General features: G+C 38.4%; 3 protein-coding genes, 1 long non-coding RNA gene and 1 pseudogene across 8 annotated transcripts in view; 2 read left to right on the forward strand and 3 right to left on the reverse strand.

Moving 5' to 3' along the window:
* Nucleotides 1-21,738, forward strand: part of LOC131325993 (high mobility group B protein 1-like) — an 85,080-nt gene extending 63,342 nt beyond the window's left edge. The window contains exon 8 of one of the 2 annotated variants that reach the window (XM_058358534.1): nucleotides 21,703-21,738. In XM_058358534.1, coding sequence (XP_058214517.1) covers nucleotides 21,703-21,723 — 21 coding nt within the window. In that variant the 3' untranslated portion in view covers nucleotides 21,724-21,738. Of the gene's footprint in view, nucleotides 1-1,535; nucleotides 1,560-21,702 lie in introns of those variants that run through there. The other variant, XM_058358535.1, reaches the window with a different exon arrangement.
* Nucleotides 953-5,394, forward strand: LOC131325991 (GDSL esterase/lipase WDL1-like). Of its 2 annotated transcripts, none has more exons than XM_058358525.1 (6): nucleotides 953-1,154; nucleotides 2,829-2,906; nucleotides 3,128-3,268; nucleotides 3,706-3,782; nucleotides 3,879-4,028; nucleotides 4,999-5,394. In XM_058358525.1, the coding sequence occupies exons 1-6, from the start codon at nucleotides 1,044-1,046 to the stop codon at nucleotides 5,210-5,212; spliced, it is 771 nt and encodes a 256-aa protein (XP_058214508.1). In that variant the 5' UTR covers nucleotides 953-1,043; the 3' UTR covers nucleotides 5,213-5,394. The 2 variants fall into 2 exon arrangements, with proteins under 2 accessions (XP_058214508.1, XP_058214509.1); XM_058358526.1 differs by lacking the exon at nucleotides 953-1,154 and adding an exon at nucleotides 1,541-1,623 and having other exon boundaries at nucleotides 2,833-2,906.
* Nucleotides 6,943-8,378, reverse strand: LOC131325994 (uncharacterized). The gene is made up of 2 exons (XR_009199890.1): nucleotides 7,659-8,378; nucleotides 6,943-7,489 (listed from the first exon to the last, which is right to left on the reverse strand). It is a non-coding gene; the product is annotated as an uncharacterized LOC131325994 (long non-coding RNA).
* Nucleotides 9,114-13,638, reverse strand: LOC131326781 (pentatricopeptide repeat-containing protein At1g20230-like; annotated as a pseudogene).
* LOC131325982 (F-box/kelch-repeat protein At3g23880-like) lies at nucleotides 12,663-24,285 on the reverse strand. 3 transcript variants are annotated; one of them, XM_058358515.1, is made up of 2 exons: nucleotides 22,836-24,251; nucleotides 12,663-13,687 (listed from the first exon to the last, which is right to left on the reverse strand). In XM_058358515.1, exon 1 carries the CDS (start codon nucleotides 24,152-24,154, stop codon nucleotides 22,841-22,843), a length of 1,314 nt encoding a protein of 437 aa, XP_058214498.1. In that variant the 5' UTR covers nucleotides 24,155-24,251; the 3' UTR covers nucleotides 12,663-13,687; nucleotides 22,836-22,840. The 3 variants fall into 3 exon arrangements, with proteins under 3 accessions (XP_058214498.1, XP_058214497.1, XP_058214496.1); XM_058358514.1 differs by lacking the exon at nucleotides 12,663-13,687 and adding an exon at nucleotides 22,214-22,669 and having other exon boundaries at nucleotides 22,836-24,285; XM_058358513.1 differs by lacking the exon at nucleotides 12,663-13,687 and adding an exon at nucleotides 22,314-22,729.
* Between the last annotated feature and the right edge of the window lie 2,585 nt (nucleotides 24,286-26,870).

Here is a 26,870-nt window from a genome sequence, read left to right on the forward strand (position 1 = left end):
GTGGCCACAAGTTTTGAGTGAGCACATGGCCGTGAGTTTGAAGGCCCGGCCGCAAGGTTTGGTTAGTTCACTTATTTTTCCGGGAACATCATTTTTATTATTAAACTAAAACATCATAAGAGGCACTAGGGGTACGATTAAACCTACCTCTCTTTAAGATTTAACGCGACCGACGATTCAACGAAGAAAAAAGTGGAGGGTGGCGGCGGTAATGGAAGCTCCAAGGTGGTGGTGTGACCTGCTCCTTCCTTCAATTAGAGTAACTCCTTTCTTCTTATTCTCTCAGCCAAATGGTCCAAGCCACATACTAATAAATTCGACACTAACACTTCGTCCTATTTAAAAGTCATAATTTCAAAAAGCGTAGCCTCTTTGCCCTACAAAGGATAGGCGATGACCAGTAAAAATCGAAGCGCGACAACAAACATTTAAATTATGAAAAAGTTTTCTAAAATTTAGGATCATTACAAGTGCAACCAAATTATGGGTTCAACTAGGAAGATGATACCTCTGTTAATGGGTGGAGAACGGATTTAGGTAGTGTAAATGCTTCTAGTGTATGACAAAAAAAAAATATAGCGTGGTGATAAGACCTAAAATTTACGTGATTGGTTTCTCTCTTTGTTTAATGTCAAAAATTTCTCAAGTAATATCAATTCTTACGGTACCCGTTCGTATGAAGTTTTGCTTCGCCTTTAATTGATTTGATGGACTTTTTATTTTGAAACAGTCAAGTTGTACGCCCGCGAAGCTATAGAAAATAATAAATGCATGCACACCATCTCTCTTTTTTTTTTTGATCCGCCACACCATCTCTCGTTTGATTTGTACACTTTTCAAACAGATAAAGTATAGTCTTTGCTTAATTTGTCTGGAAAAATTAAAATATTTTCTGCGAAAGTGAAGTTTTGTATTCCATTTTAACACCAAGACTTTCCAGTTTCCCCTATGCTTTTCCCTTAAAACGCCACATATACAGACGGAGCTGTCAAACTGTCTTCTTCCCAGAGAGTTGAGGGGAGAGAGAGAGAGAGAGAGAGAGAATGGTGGGACCATCGCGGCCACAATTCGTTCTGTTCGGTTCATCGATAGTGCAGTTCAGTTACAGTGATGAAGGATGGGGTGCTATTCTCGCCGATATCTATTCTCGAAAGGTACAAAACTCTACCGATCCTCGTCCCCTCTTGTTCTTTTTCCTTGTACTTCAGTTGTTTCTTTCTTGAAACCCAATTGGGTTTCACATATCTTGACAAGATAGTGGAGGGTTTCAATTCGATTCCTGTTCTTGTTTGTTTTCTGGGTTCTGTAGATCTTTTGTTTCAGCCCCCTTATGTCACTTCACTTCTGTTTTTGGACAATATGACTCACGTGAGTGGGTTTACTGGTGGTGGGGTTCCACATATCTGTACCTTGTTTATCTGAGTTATTTCGGTTGCTGAAATAAATCTCATAAAAGTATTCATGGTATAGTGCAGATTAAGGAAAATTTGTTTCACCGGAAAATCGCTCAAGAGTTGTTGTGTCCTGTGTGTCGAGAGGATTGAGAGACGTTTCCGCATTTTTTCTTTGACTGTCGGTTTGCACAGATGTTGTGGAGACTATCTCCAATCGGGTACGTTCCTGGTATGAACGGGCACTCTTCGATTTTAGAAGGGGCGGCTACACATGTAGACATGTAGTCCAGAGGGTTCGCTTCCCTCTGGGTTCAAAAGAATGCACTGAATTTTTTTATTTTTTTCGTTTATAAATTAATTTTCCTTAGTATTGTCGGCGTTGGGAAGCTTTGGAGGAAATTGCGTACCTTGGGAATTAATTTAATTCAGAATTATTATCTTATGTTATTAATGGTAGGAATGGTATGCCAGACTGACATTACCCCCTGGTTTTGGTCACTGGGTTTTTTCTAAAATTGCCCAACTAGGGATTCATATGAACCCCTAGGGGTTGAGAGCTGCCAGCTCCTTTGGTCACCTAGGTGAGAAAAGAAAAGAAAGGGTTGTGGTTTCATTTACTGACGAGAAAAGAAAAGAAAGGATTAGGCTTTCTCATCGTCTTATTTGGATACTTCCCATTTCTCTCTCTCCAAATCCCACCACTTTTGGTGAGAAACAAAAATGGCTCATTAAGGGGCTCTTGATTCTCTCACTCTCTCACCCTTCCTCACCTCTTGGGCCATCCAAACATGGGAGATAATCCTCTTTCTCCCAATTTATTTTTCTTTTCTCTTGAAAACCCCCCATCCAAAGGGGCTGAGGGTTTGCTCTTAGGTTCGGAACTTTCTAGGTGTTAATTTTGTGTGGTCAGTCATGCGAGACTTTGCCCCAAGCTCTGCTGGTGGAGGGTGGGATTGGTACCTATGATTGTGTCGAGTCGCGCGTAAGCTGAACCGGGCACTTTTTTTTTTTTTTTTTGAAAGAGAACTAGACACGTTGAGTTTAAAAAAACAAGTGATTTATATGTCCACAAGTCGAGATATATTAGTAGAATTTTGGAGAGTATAGGGTGGTTGGAAAAGAAGAGTAAAATATTGGATATGTGACTCCATCTTTGCTATGCTGAAATTTTCTCTTTTGACTTTGCTATTTATCCACAAAGTAACCATGTTTGCCTTCTCTAAGAATTTGATATCATATGTATACAGTCCCTTTCTATTGGTTTATATGTATTTTATTTTTGAATTGTATCAAGTTTACCAACTTTGGCGCATAGGAGCAATTAATTGATAAAGATCTGATCTTAGTATTTTCTTCTAGTTTAGCTACACTGAGATTTTAATAATGGATTCCCTGTATCGATAGTACTGCTGATTTTTGCTTCAACTGGCGTAGGCAGATATTTTTCTGCGAGGATATGCGGGTTGGAATTCTAGGCGTGCTCTTCAAGTCCTTGATCTAGTTTTTCCCAAGGTATATAGTATGTTTTTTAGATTTCTTTTATCTTTTCTCTTGCTCATTGAGCTGTTGGTGAATAGCTTAGTCGCAAAGAAGCAAGTTCCTTAGTTGGTTTTCTTGTTGGCTCAAGCTTATTTATTTTTATTGTATAATTTACCATCGACTATTAAGCATTCCTTGCTTGACCCAATTACTAGCACTTTGATGCTGATGTTTTGTAAATAATGTCATTTTAGAATGCAGCTGTACAGCCTTCTCTGGTGATAGTCTATCTTGGTGGTAACGATTCAATGCGTCCTAGCCCAAGCGGCCTGGGCCCTCACGTGCCTCTTCCAGAATATATTGAGAACATGAGGAAAATTGCTATTCATCTCAAGGTAATTTTGTTGGAGAGGATACTATTTTGCAGCTATATTGCACAAACGCGATACCTGATAACGTTACCACGTGAAGAGGCCACATCGCATAGATTCTGTATGTATCATTTATACTGTTTGATCTATCATGAGTAACATGCCATCAATGAATAACAAGTAGACAAGGAAATTTTTTCCCTCTTGATTTCCGTGAGCCAACTGAATATTGCAAACAGAGTAGTATGTTGTGCTGAAATGAAAGGAGAAAGGTCTGACAAATCATTTAGAGTTCAAACTTAGATGGAAGTTTGTTTAGCATTGCCGCATGTATTAATTTGGAGTAGTGTTTGATCACTTTCTTGTGGTATGAATTTATAACTGTTTTTTATGGGCCACCCTCGAGCTATACTCTACTCTATTTGTTGCGTAGTTTAACAGAATGCTTTTTTTGTTAGCAGAGCCTTTCGGAGAAGACGCGCGTAATCTTTCTGGGTGCTCCTCCAGTGAATGAGGCAAAAATCCGCGAATTTACAGGGTGCTTTTGTATTGTTTTGAGTTTCTTTTCTTGATATCCTGGAGTTTTTCAGTTCTAACACGGGGCCTGTTTTTTGTTTGCACGTTGAAAAACCAGTAACAAATTTGACAAGTTGGGTCGAACAAACGAGGCCTGCAGAATATATGCAGAAGCGCTAGTAGAGATGTGCCAAGAGATGGATGTCAAGTCGGTGAATCTATGGACAGCAATTCAGACAAGGGATGATTGGTTGACAGCATGCTTTACGTAAGTTAACTTTCACGTAAACAATTCTTATCTTTGTGTGACATCTGACCTTTTCTCATTGAGCAACCTTTATGCTGCCTTTAGTATTCGCTAGATGACACGTAAGATGGATTTACCTAAACTTAGCGATCATTTTGATGTGGTAGGGGGAATTACCTGTGCTATCTGGTGTGTGTGCATTGGATGCAATTCTTGAGATGCCCTCTAGAAAATATGCACATGACACTGTGATTAGTGCCCAGTACACACCTACCAAATCACCATGAGGTGGAAACTATATCTGGTTTGTTTGGACGGTTTTTGAAAGGAATGGAATGGCGTTCCTTGGCCTTGGAATGGCCATTTATGTAAGTTGGTGAATGATGATTCCATTGGTAATGGTATTGGAGATTCTATCATTTTCTTAGTGAACTAAATGTCATAATGAGCATTCCAGGCGAAACACGATTCCACTCCAGCTTCATTCCATTGAACCAAATACTGAGTAATTGCTCAAACATCTAATATCTTTGGCAAGATGACTCAGAAAGTTAGAATACTTGCGTTCTGAGAAACACCATGCTTCACCAGAATACTGGCTTAGCTTCATCGCACTTCTCAAGAGTTGCTTCTGATTGAAATTCAAAAGAGATTCTTCCCCGTGAATCTCAAGGCGTCAACACTTCACATTGCCATGTAATCCTTGTTGGCATAGAGTTTCTTTTGGTTCCATGTGGATCTCATGAAATGACGAGTGTCATCGTGTCATATTGTTGTATCTTAGTTTCTTTTGATTTTTGCAAGATGCTGGCATTGACAACATTCGTTATTTCAAGACACATAGTAAACCTAGGATTATGCTGGCAATCCTATTTTCAGCTTTCCCTTCGAATACTACTGAAAGTAATTGATTTTCTTTTATCCTTCCACTGCACACTTCGTTCTCTAGTAAACCTGCTTTGTTTGACAAGCTGATTTCTGTGTCATTCAGGGATGGGATCCACTTATCATCGGAGGGAAGCAAGATCGTGGTGAGGGAGATATTGACAGTACTCAAAGAGGCCGATTGGGAGCCAAATCTGCACTGGAAGTCATTGCCAACAGAATTTTCTGAAGAGTCGCCATACGATCTTGTTGGTCCTGATGGTAAGACCACTATAAATGTCTCCGAGACCAACTTTCACTGGGAAAACGAATGGGATTAGGTCTTTTGCGAAGCAAGTTATCAAACGAACCCTCTGTTGGCGTTTTATTGACCTGACTCGTACTTGGCTATCTTTTTTTTTTTTCCACTTCCGATTGCGTCCTGTCGAATTTTTAACTTGCAATGTATCATGGTGCTTGTAGAATATTTTACGAGTACATATAAAATACTTTCTTATTCCAATAGCTAATTTGTTGCTTGTAGAACTTATGTTGCTGCAAGTCTTTTTGGGTGGTGATTTTGGTTCCTTGAGTATGGGGGCATTCGGTCTAAATTATTCAATTTAGCATGTTTTTGTCTTTTTGAATTTAATTAATAAAAAAAATTCGCAAAAGACAAAATAGCTCCTCCCAAACTCCTGTGTAGATAGCTCTGTGGGTTTTCCAAATTTTGAGTTAGGGTCGAAACAGATTTTTAACCGTACCGAATCTGATCGGTTAATTTTCAGATCAAACGGATTATCGGATCAGATTTTGCTAATCTAATCCGGATCTAATTCAGTCCATTGACAGTGTCCTACGTCATATGGGGTACGGTTGGGCTTTTAATAGAAGAATCGATGATGGAATCTGCTGTCAGGTTCATTCAAACTATCATTCTGTTGGAATGTGGAAATGTATCACTAAGACATTTATTCTGATCATATAGAATCTTCTCATCCAAGATCTAGTTGCAGCAGATGAAAAGGTTCTTTTCAAACTCTGGTGAAAAGAACGGATTTTTTGGTGGGGTTCGTACTGACAATCTTGGAAGAGTAAAAGCTTCTTATTTGTTGTCATGCGCTCACTCAACTAATCCCAAGTTTATGCAGACAATCTTAAATTTTTTATAGGGCCATAGCTTTATACCACAATATGTTGCTGAATTAGAGACGGACCTAAGTGGGAACACGTGCACACACACGAAATTAAAATATTTTTTTTCTTCATATTTTGTAGTATAAATTACCATAATTATGAAAGTGTATTACTGTTCCTAAATAAGTGTTTGACGTGTAAAACTAGGCTTTATAAAATATGCATATTTTTTATTAAAAAATTTAATTTTTTCACAATCTAATAGAATTCATTGCTATCTATTGATTCGTGAAAAAAATTAATTTTTTTAATGAAACAAATACATCTTTTTGAAGGTCTAATTTGCGCGTCGGACACTTATTTAGGGACGGAGGGAGTAATATATAAACATATACACTTGCATATATCTCAAAAATACATATATAATTAGTTTTATCCCTGAATTTTATTATATGTTGCATTTATACTTGTTGCTTTACAATCTGTTTGTCTATTTAGAGCTATTCTTTATTGATTCTCTTTAAATTTAACCATCTTGGAGAAATATTTTAAAATAAAGTCAATAACAAAACTAGCTCGATTACTTTAAAATTTGTTGACGTTTATTTAAAACATACTTTAAAATTTTTGTCTGAAATCTTGTGTACATTTTTACCTAATTTAACTTAAAGTACGCGTTATAAACTTCTGTAGTTAGTAATGCATGACTTAATTTTGTACGATCTTATTGTGGTTGACTTAAAAAAAAAAAACTTTCTCCATTATAATTAACACGTGCTCTCACTAGGCTATATTCGGCTATATTCCTGGATCCATCCCTGTGCTGATCAAAAGAGAAGAGGAACTGCATTTCTCCTAAAGACAGTAATCTACAATTCCCTGCATAAATAAGACACTATCTTTTGGCGCTGGAAAAGAAAATAAAATCAAAAGGTATCCATCTACAAATAACATAACCAAATTATTTCGTATTCTTAACAACCAAGATCCAAATGATGTCAGTAACATAATCAGCAACAAATGATCAGTGTCCATTTGGTTTGATTATTGTCTTATAATGTGTCTGAAACTAGATGCATTCCAAACGGGCAGTTGTTTGGGTAGAACCTAGAGAAACAAGGCTCTTGATGGTTTGTGTATTTACTGTCAGCAAACGTAGCTAGAGCTGCTTCTCTCCCATCATGCTTAACCTTGTCTTATAATGTGTCTGAAACTAGATGCATTCCAAACGGGCAGTTGTTTGGGTAGAACCTAGAGAAACAAGGCTCTTGATGGTTTGTGTATTTACCGTCAGCAAACGTAGCTAGAGCTGCTTCTCTCCCATCATGCTTAACCAAGAGTTCTCCCACTGGAGAAATCCCAATGGAATAAATGTTCTCCACCGATCAAGCACAAGCTTCTCTACAAAACACCAGAATCCAGTCAATCTGCTCTTCATCGCCTAGAGACTTCTCATACTTGAGATACTTTTTGTACAAGATCTGCATTTGTAAACAAAAAAGCAATGGTCTTTGAAAAAATTTCAGAACAGCCTCCTGAGGAGAAACACTAAAGTAATAAAACTTGTAAATGCTAATGGAATGAAATTGATGGTGAGAAAACTACTTGGAAAACAAGATGAGATATGCACAATGGCATAAATCTTTGTACCCAGGGAGGATTTCAGTATTATTCTCCAAGATACAATAAGCCACCGATACATTCATCTTCTAAGATTCTTCTCGAGGCCCTTCAGAATACACATATCTGCATGCATGAAGTTATTGAACCGAAACACATTAGGAATATAAATATTCGGTTAGCTACAGGAAAAAACTTCGGATAGTTATTAAAGGAACTACCTTTTCTTTTTCTTTTTTTGGTTCTTTCTATTTTGCCCGGCTCCTGTTCTTTTCACCTATGGTGTCTGCTTCTTAAACAATCTCCATGTTTTGACAACCCACATTGACAATGCTGAGTTCTCTATATCATGACATCAAGTGGAAGAATTGAAGCCCTTGCTTCCACTTCAGCAAGAACAGGATGCTACCCATTTTCCCATTCAAAGTCCGAATTTTGAGAAAACTTCATTTGTCAGAGGAATTGTTGGAAAGGAAATGCATGAATTTGAGACAGAAAAGTTTGAGGCAGAACTGCAGGTACGGACACATGATTTGAGTGTTGGGTCAGCTAACATTAAAAATAATAATTGGAACATAGAATTGAACGACGATATAAAGTATACCAATACAAATTGCGAAAATGCTGCAAAAAAGATTATGAGAAAAATGCTATTTCTAAACATGACTTCAACACAAAATATAAAAGCGTGTTTGGCACTAACGCTTGTATTCATTAAAAATAGAACATTCCTCTACGAAAAGGCTTTTCACTTACTTATGGTCACCCTTAAACTCGTTGAGTTAATTCAGAAAAGTCAACACAAATGTTTCTCAATCTCTGTACCTAGACAAAGGAGATCAGGATTCAATTAGTGTAAGGAGGACCAAGAAGCAGCTAAGTAAAGAAACAGAAGCACACGATTTCCTAATCCTTTCTAATAGGTACCCTAAAATATGCATGAAAGTCTTAGGGTCCTGTATAAAGTTCATTAGGCACATTACATTGACCAGCACGCATTCCATGTCTGCAATATTACTTTAGATTTCTCCATGTGAAGGGAGTTGGGGGCATTTTCAATCTTGGTGCCATGAGTATGGTATTGTCTACTGCTTTTTCCGTTGAGATTTAATTTCCCTGAACTTAAACAAATAATATGAAAATTGGGTTTACACCCCTACTGGCTCGCTCACTACCAAGTCAGCATGGAATGCTTTCAGAGACCCTGCTCCCTTGGTTCCATGGGCTTGAATTATCAGGTTCACACATTACGTGCCTGGAGGAGCTATCATAGAATGGATGTCAATCTTGTAGAGTTGGGGTATTACCTCGGATGTTGGATGTATCTCATGTGGAATGTGTAATGAGAGCCATGATCACCTATTTTCCTCTTGCTCCCTCTCGGATAGAGTCCGGGTTTCCTTTCTACAAACTGATTGCGTTTCATTATGGTTCGAAGTGCCCATCGATTAAACTAAGAACGATAGATACTTGTATACATGTATGGAGAGAGAGAGAGAGAGAGAGAGAGAGAGAGAGAGAGAGAGAGAGAGAGAGAGAGAGAGAGAGAGAGAGAGAGAGAGAGAGAAGCCCCAACTCTGAGAAACTGAGATGACGAATCATAAGGTCGAGAAACTCAATGTCACAACATGGGCAGGGTGAGCATCTGAAGGGTTCCTTCACCAAAGGAGGCTACACACCAACCTGGGCAATCACCAACTGCAACGTAATGTTACAATCGATGGAATTTGGTTTGATTCTATTCAGGTGGGCGGGTGGGTCATATGAGGATGTAAAATGTCTTTGAGATAAAAGCATTTGTGCTTTGGGCTTGACCTCAATCCAACTGCAACCTGGGTCCTTTCTCAAACCTATCTTACTCATCATATCCCTCACTTCATTAACTTCACGCCATTTGCCTTTAGAAGCATATATGTTGGACAAAAGAATGTAGTTCACAGGATTTGTAGGCTCTAATTTGAACAATTGTTTGGCGGCAATCTCACCAAATGTCATGTTATTGTGAATTCTACAAAAACTCAGTAAAGCTCCCCAAACACAACCATCGGGCTCAAATGGCATTTTCTTGATCATAGAATAGGCCTCTTCTAGCTTCCCAGCACGACCAAGAAGGCTCACCATACAAGTATAATGTTCCACCCCTGGTTCAATTCCATGCTCTCTGGACATATCGTTAAAGTAGCATCGCCCTTCTTCTGTTAAGCCACTTTGGCTACAAGCAGATAATATACCGGTGAAACTAACCAAGTCGGGCTTCTGCCCACTCCTCTGCATCAAATGAAAGATCTCAATAGCTTCCTTAGCTTTTCCATGCATTGCATACCCGCCCAATATTGCATTCCAACTAACCAAATTTCTCGTAGGCATCCTGTCAAAACAAAGACGAGATGTTTTGATCCTTCCACATTTAGCATACATATCAATCAATGCACTGCCCACGTATACATCATCAGAGATCCCACTCCTGATAGAGAAACCATGAGCGCCCTTCCCATGTATCAATGTTGCAGTGTTTCCACAAGCTGGTAGAAGGCAAGGGATTGTTATCGAGTTTGGCTTCACTCCAGCAATCTGCATCTCTCTGAATAGGTCCAAAGCTTCCATGTCTTTGCCATTTTGAGAACAAGCAGCGATCACTGACGTCCAAGATACAACGTTCAAGTCCACCCCTTTGTCCTTGAATTGCCCAAATACCGTCAATGCCTCATCCACAAGGCCATTTCTCGAAAGCCCACTAACTAGTGCACTGCAAGCGCCCACATCCAATGCTTCCATTTCATCAAACACTTGTGACATCTGCGAACTAGACCCACACTTCCCATACATATCTATTAAGGAGCTAACAATGCATTTGTCCGATACCATTCCCATCTTGATCACATACCCATGAATTTGATTACCCAAAATCAAATCCTCCAAATCCCCCACTGCAGGAAGAACACTTGATATACCAGTCCCATTATGCTTTAAACCTCGTGAATGCATCTTTCGAAACATCGACACTGATTCCGAATAGTACCCACTTTGATTGAATCCTGCGATCAACCCATTACAACAAACTAAGTTCGGCTCGATCCCTTTATTCTCCATGTCCTCAAAGACCTCCTTTGCCTCGCTTACATGCCCAAATCGAGCATACCCGGCGACTAAAGCACTCCAAGAAACCACATCTGGTTCAGACATTGCATCGAGCAGTTTGCGGGCATCTTTTAATTGACTGCATCTGACATACATATGAACCAAGGATGACTGAACAAATGGATCCGAATCAGACCCGGATACGGACGCAATGGCATGAACCTGTCGTCCAGCTTTGATGTTGGACAGAGCAGTGCATGCCTTGACTACTGTGGGGAAGAGAAAGGCGTCAGGGACACGGCCTTGATACAGCAGTCGTGAAAGCAAACTCAGGACTCGTTTGAAGTCATTGAGTTTCGAACAAGCATAGATGAGGGAGTGAATAGAGGAAGAGGACGAGGGTGTTTGCATCAGCTAAACAGAGGTGATTTACGTAGAGTGAAAGGAGCTTGGTCACATATAAACTGAGTACTATGCACCTTACCTTGATCACCTTCACTTTGATTTCGCCAAAGTTAGTGCTATCTCACTGAAACTGAACTGTAATGGCTTGAACTCGCATTATAATTGGAATGCTTTCAGAGACCCTGCTCCCTTGGTTTTCTTGGGCTAGAATTATCAGGTCCGCACATTACGCGCCTAGATGGAATGTGTAATGAGAGCCATGATCATCAATTTTCCACTTGCTCCATCTCGGATAGAGTCCTGGTTTCCTTTCTACGAACTGATTGCGTTTCGTTATGGATACATATATGGAGAGAGAGAGAGAGAGAGAGAGAGAGAGAGAGAGAGAGAGGCAGGCCCCAACTTCGAAAAGTTCTCTGAGAAACGAAGAAGAAGAGGAGTAAACTGAAACACAAACAACCAACAAGTATATTTATATGCCCGACGAAACCGTGTTCCATAAACGCGTTCCACAAACGCGATTCTCGTGTTTCTGAATTGCTAAACAGAATTTTCCGGCTATGAGTAAAAAGTATGCGGCCACGAGTAAAAATTTGCGGTCATGAGTAAAACCGAAGCATGTTTGCAGTTTGCGCTTTCAGAATTAACAGGGAAAGCGTGATACGTATGTGCGTTTCTACATAAGCGCATATGGGTAACGAGAAAGCAAAAGCTTGTGGCCATAACTATACAAAAGTTTACGGCCATAGCTATACAAAGTTTACGGCCAGAAATCAAATAGAACCGCGTTTACAGTTCATGCTTTCCGTATTCCTTCTTCCCACGCCAAAATGCACAAAGCTTCAATTATTATCGGATCAGATTTTGCTTTTTATTTTTGAACAGCGAAGAAGAATTTTATTAATAGTAGAGGAAAGGAGAGTACAGATAAAAGGCTAAGAGAAAGCATCACAACGCAAAGACAATATCCTACGTTGGCACCTTGTCCCGCGACAATCATCTACATCTCAGCCCGCAAGTTGATAAGAGATCAACTTGAAAAACACAAAAAAAAGTGGGAACAGCAAACATGTCAAAGTCTACATATATCAAGCCCATTAAAACCTAACTGACAAGTAGGCTAACAAAACATATTATCAATCCCAGTAATGAATTCTCCAATCTATATTTCGCTTGACCAAAAAAAAAAAAGAATTCTCCAATCTTGAGAAGCAGCACTTGATTCCAAGTTTCAGCAGAGTAGTAACACTGTCAAACTCCAAACAAGCAAGCCAAGAATCCAGTATTGAAATGCAGCTAGGTAGTCACCAACATGGACTCCAGAGAACAGCATAGGAGCAGAGCACAACCAAACTAAATCCAAAAGCGATAGATTTCCGAAAATTGCTTCAGCAGCACATCCTCATATAGAGATAAGGAAAGGATAGCACAGACCTTAGCAACCAAAGAGATGATTCACGCCATGAATTGCAGATGGTTCGCCAGGAGACACCTAGCATCAAAGGCAAGTAAGCCCCATCATATGCTAATCACACACCCAAGTTTATTTCACACACACGCACACCCAGATGCACAACACACACACCCAGGAGACACACACACACACAACGCACCCACACAACACACACACAACTGAGTTATCCGGATTTCACATTAGAGTGAAGCCTGAATATGATATCGTCCATTGAGTATACAGACCCCTCCTTGTTTGATGTCACCCAAAAAGCCACCCTTGCTTTAATGAGGTCAGTAGTTTCCATCCAATCCACAGTCTTGTTTTCAAAAACCAGCTGATTTCTAGCATCCCACACAGTCCAAATCACTTTAATGGAATAGACTCCCAAATAATTTTATGCTTTGACTTGACAAACCACAGTCTTGTTTTCAAAAACCAGCTGATTTCTAGCATCCCACACAGTCCAAATCACTGTAAATGGAATAGACTCCCAAATAATTTTATGCTTCGACTTGATAATCCCAGCCTTCCACCAATGGAGTACGCCTGCAAAAGTTGGTGGGGGCACCCATTGCATACCCCACCATGGTAAAATCTCTGTCCAGGTATCCCATACAGGTTTGCAAAAATATAGGAGATGATCAACAGATTCCAAGCTTTCCTTACAAAATTTGCACAAGGTATCCTCATCACTCTGAATAATCCCAATCCTCAACAAAAATTCAGAAGTTTTGATTCTTCCCAAGTATGCTAGCCAACCAAAAATTTCACTCTAGGTGGAGCCACATTCTTCCAGATGAGTTCAAAAGTTTCATCATGATTTGAATGAGATGAAAATGCTAAATTGTAGATGGATTTAACAGAGAATTTACCAGAGCTAGTGGCCTGCCATAGAAGTTGATCAGGTACATCTCTTGGTTCAGCAACCCCAGATTGATCCAGAAGCTCATTCAACTCATCCAATTTCACCAGTTCCCAATCACAAAGATCTCTCCTGAAATGGAAGTCCCATTTTTGCAGTTCCATTTTCCTTGCTAGGACTTGGCTCAGCAATTCATCATTGTTTGTCATCATTGTTTGCTAATTGAATCTGGATCTAATTCGGTCCATTGACGGAGTACTACATCATATGTAGTACGGTTGGACTTTTTATAGAAGAATCGAAGTACAGTTGGCTTTTCATAGAAGAATGGAAGATGGAATCCGCTGTCAAGTTCATTCTAACTATCGGTTCTGTTGGAATGTGAAAATGAATCAATGAGAGATTTATTCTGATCTTATAGCATCTTCTGATCCAAGATCTAGTTGCAGCAGATGAAAAAGTTCTTTTCGAACTCTAGTGAAAATGGGAATTGATAATGAAATAATGTCACTAGGGGGGGTTGGACCATAGAGAGCCAAAAAACAAAAAAGTTGGATTGGGATTCTCAGCCGTTTTGAGAAAAAAAACATGCCGAATAGTCCATGCGTGTGGACCCCACTCGTCTGCTTGGATACATTCATGAAGAACTTAATGTGTAAACTATTCTTTCAAATATTAGTTCAATTAGATATCGCTAAGTGCTTAACCAGAAACACTTGTATTGGTTCAAATGTTTTAGACCAAAATTCTAGACAAATAATTGGATGTTTGGATAAAAAAAACTTGCTGACATCATATTGAATTCATTTTTGCATGGAAGGTTTGCATATCAAGTCCTACAAAATGAAGGGCTCCGATCACCAAAGAGGGATCGGGGCATGGTCCACCAGGTGTGGTGTTCCTGAAACATGATATCTTGGTGCAGTAAAATTTTGTAGAAGCAAACTGGCGTGACATGACTTCCTCATTACATAAGATAAATAGATGAAACAACCCAACACATTTATGCAACAAGGAACCAATGTGAATGCCAAATCAGGCTTACACAACACTCCTTCACAAGAGAAATAGGCTCCTTAATGTAGCAATCAACAGTCAATCGAACACAAACTATATATCCGATGGAAATATTTAAGATTCTCCATTTGTTAGAAATCAACTCAAAAAGTGAATAGAAACAACTACATTGTTAAAATGAAACAAGAAAGAAAAAAAAACTACTTTCAGGCTAGTCAATGGGACATTCATTATGGTAATTAAAGATCACCTGAAGATCAACTTCTAGTCAATCTAATGCAGCTACAATCCAACAAGACAAAGCTATGCTGCTTAGATAAGCATAAGCACAGAAAGACGTTATGCAGATGCAACTGACAAGGAGTGTCTAACATGAATTCACCCTTACTTTTTATCTCATTTCTTCTTGTTAAGCACCAATTCATTGTGGAGGTTTGATTCGCTAGATTTTTTGAGTGACTTCCACGATGATTTCACCGTAGTTAGTGCATCCCACCAGTCTGATTCCATCTTTTTATATACGTTCCACAGGGAAACTTCCAATCACTTGGATCTCCGATTTCATTATAAATCCATCCATCAAAGCTTCAAAAGAGACTACTATGAGGCGCAGTTAAGCTACCACAACTCACATACGCATGAACAGAGAGCATATAAAACAGGCGCTCATAACCGAGTCAGTTCCACAAATTCCATTCTTCCTTTTTTGTGTGGTTCTTGTAGAGCACAACTTCATTGGTTTCCATGACTGGAAGCAGGGTCCCAGTATACAAGTAAATACCACATCGATACGGAAACCGGCCAAAATAAAGATCTGCAGTATCCCGGGTCTTCAAATCATACGAAAAGAGCTTGAAATCACCAGATCGTTTATGGTCTAAGACTACCAATTCACCATTTTTCGCACATCCCACTATATTGATTTCACCTTTTTCGTATGCTCCCATATAATGTCCAGTCCATGGAAAAGATCCAATTTTAAATTGGTTAGTCCAAGAACTTTGATCTTCAATCAACACCCACACGTCACAGCATTTGTCATCAGGATAAATAAACACAGCAAGTTTATCCTCCAATTCTGTAATTTGCCAGATAACACTTTGATCCCAAGTCACATCCCCGCACACTGGCATTCTTATTTTTCTAAACACCTCATCTGCCATGTCGAAGGACATAACAATATCTTGTCCTTCAAAATCAATCACTTCATAAGGTGGGATTATACATGCCCGCCAATAGAAAACTCCTTTCAACATTGCTGGAGCAGAAGCTCCAACAAAAAGCACAACGCTACCAAACCCCCCGAAATCATTCATCTCCCCAAAGAACGCCGAAAGCTTAACGACGTCAATTTCTCTCCAAGTTCCAGTGCTCATTGCGTACAGGTCAGCACGAACAACAGCTCTCCTGACGGAACTATAATAAGCCACAATCCTTATCAACTTGTAATCATTAGCACTGGAGTGGTAGCCAAACCCAAAACTAACCATGTCAACCATCGTTTTACAACCATTGTAAAACGGATCAGGATCATCCAACCATTGCCATTCGGAATTCAGAATTTCACGAAACTGTCTGGTGGAGGGATTGCATAGAATCAAGGGAAATCCAGAGGGAGATAGACTTATGCAAACCAACCCATTACAGGTACCCCCAATGGAAATCGGGATACGGATAGATCTTCGCTCAGGATTTATCGGAGCGCTCCAACTCAAGGATGGGAAATCGAGATTGACAGCGCCGTTATTAAACCCATCATTGAAAAATAAAGACATTTCATGATAGTAAGAGGTTATGAGGACAGAGGAGGGATTGAGAGTGGACTGGATTTGAAGATGTTTGGAAATAAAATCCGGGGTTTCGATGAGATCATACTAGGTTTTGCATACGGACTTGAATCGCAAGAGGGATTTCACCGGCAACCTCGATAGGATTTCAATCGTTATGTCAGTCGGCAGAACGGACGTCGCTGTCGGTACATCCGATGGTCTACTCGCCATGGCTGTTCTTCTCTTCTTTTACGTCAACAGAGATTTGTTGCTAGAATCTGCCCAGTGCCCCTGGACTGATTTCGACCTAACTAGACGTGAAATTACCCTGTGTGTTGAAAAATAAATTTGGTGTTCCACTTTTCCAAAAAATGTATTTTTGAAAAAATAAGATAATTTCAAACTCATATATAATGAAAAAAAAAATATTTATTTATTTTTTTTTGCACCGTTTAAAATATCTTAATGAGATCTATCAAACAAGATTCATATTGGTAGGAAAATTATTTGCACAAACACATAAATTTTAAGCTTAAAATTATCTTCTTCTTCCAAAAAGTATTTTTTCTTAAAAGCGGAACACCTTTAGTCCACCTAAAAGGGTCCACGTCGTTTTGGGCCTTTCGGCCATCCGAGCATCCTTTTTGCTACTCAGCCAACCATTCTTTCCTCTTGTCATCTGCCTATATTTGGGTGTCGAAAATATGGTTGGACAGCTAAAATGTGCTACCGGATACTACGTGTACAATATCCTATTTGTATCCAAAAATTTCTCCCGATAATTATTACTAGGAGTGGTTTCCTAAATCATTTATTGTTATTAACTCTTTTGTTTAAATATTTTTTTGGTAATTTTTACTTTCATTACTTCTTCTTCTTCTTCTTCTTCTTTTTTTTTTTTTTCAAGAAAAAAAGGGGGAGAGAAAGAGGGGGAAAATGTAAAATTTGAAAATAAAAAATAGGATTAAAGTAATTTTCGATAAATAATAAGAAAAAAGAACTTTATTGCATATTTATTTACCAATAAAAAAAGAAAGAGTTAAAAGTAATTTTTGAATGTAAAAAGTAAAAAAAAAAAAGAAGTTAACGCCTTCCGTTAGCTCCATCCGTTACAAACTAACGGAATTGGACGGCAGGGGTCTAATTGCTCACGGAATGCTAAGTTTAGGTGTTTTTTTGTTAATAGTGAAAGTTCAGGTGTTTTTTTGCGAGTTGTCAAAAAGTTCAGGGGTTTTTTTTGAAATTTTCCCTTTTTCTTAAAAGCGGAACACCTTTGGTCCACCTAAAAGGGTCCACGTCGTTTTGGGCCTTTCGGCCATCCGAGCATCATTTTTGCTACTCAGCCGATCATTCTCTCCTCTTTTCATCTACTTATATCTGGGTGTCGAAAATATGGTTGGACGGCTAAAATGTGCTACCGGATACTACGTGTACAATATCCTATTTGTATCCAAAAATTTCTCCCGATAATTATTACTAGGAGTAGTTTCCTAAATCATTTATTGTTAAATAGGTTCCATTCTCTTAACTCTTTTGTTTAAATATTTTTTTGGTAATTTTTACTTTCATTACTTATTCTTCTTTTTTTTTTTTTTTGTAGTAATTTTGTTGACCGGCATTGAAAAAAGTTCATGTAAAACGACACTATACACACAAAAGACAGTTAATTTGTATTTTCTTGGTCAAACTTTTTTTTTTTGCTTTTATTTGTAATTTTTTATTTTTTAAACTCCTCTTGTCGAGACTGATTATTAGTCCAAAAAAATGTAAATAAAACAAAAATTCAAAAAATACGAACAAAATGTTAAAGGAGAATGGAGCCTTCTCGTATGGGGGTTGTTTTTTTTGTTTTGCATTATTGCAAACCTCACACGATTGATTCAGTGTTGTATTTATTTGAATATGATTTCTATGTTCGTTTTTTACTGGGAAAATTTCAAAAAAGCCCCTGAACTTTCTGACAACTTGCAAAAAAACACCTGAACTTTCACTATTAACAAAAAAACACCTAAACTTTGCATTCCGTTAGCAATTAAACCCCTGCCGTCCAATTCCGTCAATTTTTAACGGATGGAGCTAACGGAAGGCGTTAACTTTTTATTTTTTTTTACTTTTTACATTCAAAAATTACTTTTAACTCTTTCTTTTTTTTATTGGTAAATAAATATGCCATAAAGTTCTTTTTTTTCCTTACTATTTATCAAAAATTACTTTAACTCTATTTTTTACTATTTACAAAAATAACTTTAACCACCATCTTTTTTGTTACTTTCAAATTGTACCTTTCCCCTTCTCTCTCTCTCTCTCTCTCTCCCTCTTTTTTTTTTTAGAACTTTAACCCCACTCCACCAATCAACTACCAAAGCTCTAGATCTAATTTTAGAAATTCGAAATTACTCTTTTTTTTAGCATTCTTGTTTTTTATATTTTTTACTTCCAAAATTACTTTTAACTCTTTATTTTTAGTAGTAAATAAATATGAAATAAAGTTTTTTTTCTTACTATTTATCAAAACTTACTTTAACTCTAATCTTTACTATTTATAATAATAACTTTAACCCATTTTTACTATTTATTGCATATTTATTTATGACTAAAAAAAAGAATGAGTTAAAAATAATTTTTGGAAGTAAAAGTACTAAAAAAAAGAAAAGGTTACAAAGAGGAGGTTAAAAGAACTTTTGAATTTCTGAAATTGTGGCTAAGGCTTTGGCGGTTGGTTGTGGGGTTAATTGGTGGTGTGGAGTTGATTCTAATAAGCAAAAAAAGGGGGGGAGGTAAAATTTGAAAATAAAAAATATGGTTAAAGTAATTTTTGATAAATAGTAAGAAAAAAAAGAACTTTATTGTATATTTATTTACCAATAAAAAAAAGAAAGCGTTAAAAGTAATTTTTGAATTAAAAAGTAAAAAAAAATAAAAAGTTAACGCCTTCCGTTAGCTCCATCCGTTAAAAATTGACGGAATTGGACGGCAGGGGTTTAATTGCTAACGGAATGCAAAGTTTAGGTGTTTTTTTGTTAATAGTGAAAGTTCAGGTGTTTTTTTGCAAGTTGTCAGAAAGTTTAGGGGCTTTTTTGAAATTTTCCCTTTTTTACTTGGTGATCTTTCACTCGTTTTGTGTTATGGTTTAACCGATTTCTCAACATCATTCTTATTTGTGTATTGATGCAAAGTCCCTTCAACTGGAACTTAAAATTCTAACCCAAATTGAGCCCCTAAGAATGTACTGACTTGTCCCATTCACTTTCACAGAAGAACATTCCAGAGGGTACAAGGAAGAAGATGAGAGAGTATCATCAAGAATGTAAATTGCTACCGGAAACATGGCCTAATGCGGAATATGCCTCTTGGTTCAGTTCTTCATTTAGCATGGCCGAAACATCAGGCATTTGACACTGAAAAATATAGGATGTTAAATATAGCAATTTCACCGAATTAAAGCCGGTCCCTCGTTTTTGGGTGAAGCCGAATATTGTGTGATTGACGCTGGAAAAATGGATCGAAGTTTAATTCTGGGCCAATCCTTCAGTTCGCGAGGCCGAATATATAAGATGCTAATCTTCTTTAAATTTCTTCCTCCAGCTATCCAGAGGGGAACTTACCTTCTTGTTGCGAGAATGGACGCGGACAAAAAAGAGGAGAATCCCGAAGGTCGTTAAAGAAAGAAGAGAATCCTGAAAGGCCGTTGAAGAAAGAGGAGAATCCAGAAAGGAAGTGGTTTTGGGAGGAGATGACGGGGGTGGACTGGACCATCCTCGGCTTTAGTATTATTCTGGAAGTTTGCGTGGGCTGTTCTGCGGAGGATGGCGAGAATTGTAGATGATCAGGCCGACAAAGACAAGTTCACGACCGGTCAACACATTGTCGAATATGTATTGTTTGCGACGCTGGTTGCAAAATGTACTTTCCTTCGGTAGGCCCAAAGGCCATCCAATTGTCTTTTTCAAGAGAGACGTGTGGCTTATTGATTCATTTCGATAAGAGAAATCGAAAAAATAATTTTTCTTTTACTTTTATCCAAATATTTTGAAAAATAATTACTCCACTTTTTAGCAAAAAAATTCAAAATTTTGAAAATGACCATTGAACGGCCTTTGGGCCTACCGCACGAAGAAAAGTACATTTTGAGACAAGCGTCGCAAACGACACATATTCGACAATGTGTTTACCAGTCGTGAACTCATCTTTGTCGGCCTGGTCATATGCAATTCTCGCCATCCTCTGCAGAACTGCCACGCAACTTCCAGAATGATACTAAAGCCGAGGATGGTCCAGTCTATCCACGTCATCGCCTCCCAAAACCACTTCCTTTTGGGATTCTCCTTTTTTTGATCGGCCTTTCGGGATTCTCCTCTTTCTTCGACAGCCTTTCGGGATTCTCCTCTTTTTTTCGGTGTCCATTTTCACTAAAAGAAGATCAATGCATTTCGATATCGTATCAACCAATATTCGACCAATATGATTGTTGGCGTGATCAATAATTTTGAGGAGCTCTAATGAACGGCACGGATGAACAACTCAGATGATATAAACGGCGAAGATGAGATTTGGATCGTTGGATTGCCTAATGGACGGCTCGAATGCTGCATAACACAGTGTTATGCGGTTGACGCACAGCATCATCCCCCAATTGGTGGTTAATAGTTACAATGAGAGTCGAGCACCGCTTCCATGAAAACTCGAACTCAGGACCTCTCTTTTAAGAGGGAGAAAAAGAAACCAACCACACAAGGTGATGTTTTTTCAATGATTGAAACGGTTCATATTTTGAATATTGTGAAGACATATACGCTCTTGTAAAAAAAATTAATTTGATCAGATATCAATAGCTATGTTAACAATTCACATTTGTCTTTAAATTTATTGAGTCGACTAGGTTGTTTTAGATTTGTTTCAAAACGTAACGAGCTTAAAAAACACATGTTTGAGTTTGACTTATTTATTGCTAGAAATGATTTCAAACGAATTTTGATGAATCGAACACGAGTCAAGCTCGAATAAGCAGTTTACGTAAAAACTAAACAACAAATCAGGTGATGATCTGCGCAAATTGCATCCTGGTGCCGGAATCGAAACCAGCACGTCCCGACACTGTGGATATGGAAGGGGATGAGAAAGAAATGCTCCAACAAGCACAAGCTCGGCTTGCCAATACGAGAGGGAAGTAGGCCAAAAGGAAAGCTAGGGGTAAGCAACTTGAAGAGGCCAGAAGGCTTGCTTCACTGCAGAAAAGGAGAGAACTCAAGGCTGCTGGCATTCATACTTTCCTTGTGATGTTTCCAATGATAATCGATCCGTGGTACAACCGAAGTTTCCCACCGCCGTCGGAAATCTAGAAGGCAAAAGAAGACGGGAGAGTATCATCAAGAAAGTAGATAGCAAGCAACAGATCCTTCAGAGGCAATGTAAGGTTACACACGCCGCTGAAAATGGTGTGCTTACATGCTGTGTGATTGGTGATGTCGGATGGAGATTGCAGCGACAGAGGATGAATTTGGGAAATAAAGCATGGTTGGTGTGGTCGGGGTGCTGGAAGTTGACGAGGAGGTAGACAATGAAGATGAACAACAATACGCAGACGACTATGGAAACAACTAAAAGCACAGAAGTTGAAATCACTCATTGCCACTCGCTGGCAAATCAATTAGATTGGGATAGGTCTCTGATATCTGTTTTTTTCCAAGAGCAGAGGGGGAGAGGCACCGATATTAAGTAGTAGGAAACACGTTTAACAAACACGCCTTTTAAAGTTTGGTTGATCGTGTTCACGGGCAATCTATTCAACACACACACACACATATAAAGTGAGTGAGTTTAATTTCTCATGCAGTTTTCAGCCTTTGGACTGTTGATAATTTTTGTCCTCTGTGAAAAGTCGCTTTTTTTCCCCATTGCGTTCTTAACCATTGCAGTGGTCATGAATCATGATATCTTGGGGCAGCAAAATTTTGTAGAAACAAACTGGACAATAAACCAAACATTTAACAAAAAAAAATCGGTGAATAAGATGACTACCTTCTTACATAAGATAAAGAGATGAAGCAACTCAACACATTTACGCCTCTAAGAAACAATTTTGCAGCAATGTAAAGAGATGAAGCAACTCAACACATTTATGCCTCAACACATTTACACCTCTAAGAAACAATTCTGCAGCAATGTAAAGAGATGAAGCAACTCAACACATTTACGCCTCTAAGAAACAATTTCGCAGCAATGTGCAAGCACCAAATCAGGCTTACACAAGACTCCTTAAAAAAAAAGGACAAATATTGGAGGAAAAGCAAAAGCTATGCTCCTTAGATAAGCATAAGTAGAGAAAGACTTTTGCAAATGTAACTGATAAGCATAAGTAGAGAAAGCTATGCTCCAGTGTCTTTCGCGATGATTTCACCGTATTGAGCAAATCCCACCGGTCTGATCCCATCTTTTTCTACACGTTCCACAGGGCCTGCAATATGTGGAAAAGGCCCAACTTTCAATCGCTTAGTCCAGGATTTCCAATTTCATTCTAAAAATCCATGTATCAACGCTTCAAAAAAGACTACCATGAGGCATAGTTAAGCTACCAACTCAAATAAGCATGAACAGAGAGCATTTAAAACAGGAGCTCATACCTGAGTCAGTTCCACAAATTCCATGCTTCCTTTTTTGTGTGGTTCTTGTTGAGCACAACTTCATTGGTTTCCATGACTGGAAGCAGGGTCCCAGTATACAAGTAAATACCACATCGATACGGAAACCAACCAAAATAAAGATCTGCAGTATCCCGGGTCTTCAAATCATACGAAAAGAGCTTGAAATCACCAGATGCTTTATGGTCTACGACTACCAATTCACCATTTTTCGCACATCCCACTATACTGATTTCACATTTTTCGTATGCTCCCATATAATGTCCAGTCCATGGAAAAGATCCAATTTTAAATTGGTTAGTCCAAGAACTTTGGTCTTCATTCAACATCCACACGTCACAGCATTTGTCATCCGGATAAATAAACACAGCAAGTTTATCCTTCAATTCTATAATTTGCCAGAGAATACTTTGATCCCAAGTATAATCCCCACACACTGGCATTCTTATTTTTCTAAACACCTCATCTGCCATGTCAAAGGACATAACAATCTCTTGTCCTTCAATCTGTTCAGAAGCATAAGTTGAGATTATACATCCCCGCCAATAGAAAACTCCGTTCAACATTGCTGGAGCAGCTCCACGAATAAGCACAACGGTACCAACCCCCCCGAAATCATTCTGAAAAAACACCGAAAGCTTATCAACGTCAATCTCTCTCCAAGTTTCAGTGCTCATCGTGTACAGGTCAGCACGGACAAAAAATCTCTCGGGTCTAGAATAAACCACAATCCTTATCAACTTGTAATCATTAGCACTGGAGTGGTAGCCAAACCCAAAACTAACCCCGTCAACCATCTTATCACCATTGTCATCCGGATAAGGATCATCCAACCATTGCCATTCGGAATTTGGAATTTCCCGAAACTGTCTGGTGCAGGGATTCCATAGAATCAAGGGAAATCCATAGTGAGATAGACTTATGCAAACCAAACCATTACAGGTCCCAACAGAAACAGGGAAACGTCTTCGCCCAGAATTTTTACTATCAATCCGATCCAACAAGGGGAAATCGAGATTGACAGCGCCGTTAATAAACCCAACATTGAAGAACAAAGACGCTGTGTGTTTCTGGGTTTCACGATGGTAAGAGGTTACGAGGACAGAGGGGGGATTGAGAGTGGACTGGGTTTGAAGATGTTTGGAAATAAAATCAGGGGTTTCGATGAGATCGTACCAGGTTTTGCACACGGACTTGAATCGCAAGAGGGATTTCACTGGCAACCTCGATAGGATTTCGATCGTCATCTCCGACGGCAGATCGGACGTCGCCGTCGGTAGATCCGATGGGCTGTTCGCCATGGCTGTTCTTCTCTTCTCTTCGTTTACGTCTACAGAGTTTTGTTGCTGAAACTTCCAAGGGGGACTGATTTTGGACCTACCTATACGTGAAATTATCCAGTGTGTCGAAAAAGGATTTTAGTCCACCTCCACCTCGTTTCGGCCCTGTCCAATTACGAGGAGAGAAACTTATTCAGGCGTGAATAACCTATTTATGGTTTCGTGCAATTTTATCGTTCATTTGCGAAATCAATAATTGAGATTGCTTTTTAATTTTGACAGGTCAAAATTATTTTCAATTCAAACCGTTCAAAATTCTTTTAGACGACCGCGATTGGGCTCCGTAAATAAGTTTTTCTGAATTATTAGTAGTTTCCTGAATCATTTATTGTTAAAATAGGTTTCATTCTCTCTTAGGCTTAATTTGGATGGCAGCAATCTTGAGAATTTGACACCATACTTTCATGATTTCGACGTTTGGAAGGAACATGAATAGAAATGTGATGTCACACTCTCAGGATTTCCATGTTTGGGAGAGACGGAATAAAATTGTAATTCCTGACGACACATCCGACCAGGAAGGTTGTAATACATTTTTACATGAGTTGTGATTTATGTGAATGGTTACAACACCCATTAGTTTGGGATGTGTTCATTAAGAAGAGAATGTGATTGTTGGAAAATGATGTGAAACATTGGGTGCTTCCAAGCGATATGATCATTCTAATTAAATGTTTTCATAAAAGGTTGAAGAGGCATGTGTCCTTTTAATTAATTGTCTTTAGTAGACATGACATTTCCTAACTAGTGTATTTAAAAGACATGACTATCCCTAACGTGTGTCCAGATTGAGTAAGAATCTTATCATTCTCTTATCCCATGGAAATCTTTAATTTCTGGCTTAATCAATAAAAAAAAGGAAATATTGACTATGATAAAAAAAATTACGATTGAAAATTATGATTTTTAATAAACACAAAAATAAAGCAATAAGAGGATCAGTTTAATCGAACACCGGCAAGTGCTTGATCCGGAAACCCTCGTCTTGGTTTAAAAGTTTGTACCAATATTCTGAGCCAGTAATCGGATGTTTGGGTAAAATAAAAACTTGCCGATATTGGAACTGGAAAATGGTCCATGGGAGTGAACTGTTTGGTCCAGTTTTTATCCAAACGGGAAAGAAACTGAGTCCAAAAAAGTATAGCAAAAACCACAATAAAAAGAAAAAGCTAATCACAACCATTGTGGTGGTAATGAATCATGATGATCTTGGCGTACTGAAACATAGGCTCCTTAATACAGCAAACAACAGTCATTGGAACAGATCGAACCTATATCACATGAAAAACATTAGAACCCTCCATCCGTTAGTAAATCAACTTAAATACTGTACTGCACGAAACAAGAGAAAAAGAAAAACTATTTTCAGGCTCGTAAATGGGACACATAATTACAGCAATGGAAACGTATACCAAATGATCGATTTATAGTCAAGTTAATGCAGCTTCGATCCAACACAAAAACAAAAAACTACGCTCCTTAGATAAGTAACCATAAGTAGAGAAAGCATTCACTTATGCAACTGGCAAGGAGTCTTCCACATGAATTCATCACCACATTTTCTCCCGTTTCTTCTTGTTAAGCATGAACTCATTGTAGTGCTTGAGATCATTTTCATGACCGGAAGTACAGTCTCCGCGCATAAATAATGCCTCATGGGTACCCAAATTGAGAAAAAGCAAGATTCGTGTGTTGGCTCTGGGAAAGATCCAAAAAGAAGTTTGACTTGCCAGACTCTTTTACTGTAATTTCACCATATTTAGCGCATCCCACTGGTCTGATTGCATCTTTTTCTCCGCGTCCCACAGGGCCTGCAATACGTGGAAAAGGTCCAACTTTCAATTGCTTCAAAAGAGACTACTACGAGACATAGTTAGACAACGATACCTAAAATAACTAAGTATGAACAATAAAAGCATTCAAAACATGAGCTCACAAATTCAATGTTTAGTTGGTTTGCATGAGTGGAAGCAGGTTCTCCGTATACAAGTAAATCTCAGCTGGAAACTGAATCCAACCAAAATAAAGATTGGTAGTTTTCCCGGTCTCTGGATCGTACGAAAAGAGCTTTAAGTCACCACTTGCACTATGGTCTGTCACTACGAATTCACCATTTTTCACACCGCTCACCACAGTCAGCGGCGGAGCTAGCATAGGTTCACTGGGGCAGAGGCCCCCACTATATTCTTTGAGGTGGTGGTGGTTGGTTTTTTTTTTAATTAAATTTTGAGTTTTTTAAATGACAATTTATACTAAAGACTTTGCAAAACTGGAAATTAGTTTATTTGTTCGTTATTTGGCATTAACTTTACCTCTTAAATCTACCATTATGATTATTGAGAGGGCGTTTTCAAACATGAATCATGTAAAAAATGTGTAATGCAAACAAATTAGTGAATAATTGATGAGCGATGGCATGATTGCATACTTATTAGTAGTAGATAATTATGAAAGCATTCACAATAAACTACTATCATGCACAACTTTCAAAACATGAAAACTAGCCATGCTCTTCCGTAAAATCTTACATAATTTGTTTTAGTTTTATTGATCAATTGTCAATACGCAATTTTGTTAGTATTTTCACCAGAAAAAAGTTCTTATTGCCATAATATCGTTACCTAAGAAAATTTATCTTTATCTTTGTGTTCGTGTTTCGTTGTGCCCCCACTTATTC

Source organism: Rhododendron vialii, chromosome 5a (assembly GCF_030253575.1).
Source record: "Rhododendron vialii isolate Sample 1 chromosome 5a, ASM3025357v1".
Lineage (NCBI taxonomy): Eukaryota > Viridiplantae > Streptophyta > Magnoliopsida > Ericales > Ericaceae > Rhododendron > Rhododendron vialii.

Bases quoted from the DNA above. Each gene is read 5' to 3' on its own strand.
- LOC131325991 (XM_058358525.1), top strand. From the start codon at position 1,044: ATGGTGGGACCATCGCGGCCACAATTCGTTCTGTTCGGTTCATCGATA. The intron at 3,269-3,705 runs GTAATTTTGTTG...TTTTGTTAGCAG, and splicing joins AAATTGCTATTCATCTCAAG to AGCCTTTCGGAGAAGACGCG. The intron at 3,783-3,878 runs GTGCTTTTGTAT...TTGAAAAACCAG, and splicing joins AAAATCCGCGAATTTACAGG to TAACAAATTTGACAAGTTGG.
- LOC131325982 (XM_058358515.1), bottom strand. From the start codon at position 24,154: ATGGCGAACAGCCCATCGGATCTACCGACGGCGACGTCCGATCTGCCG.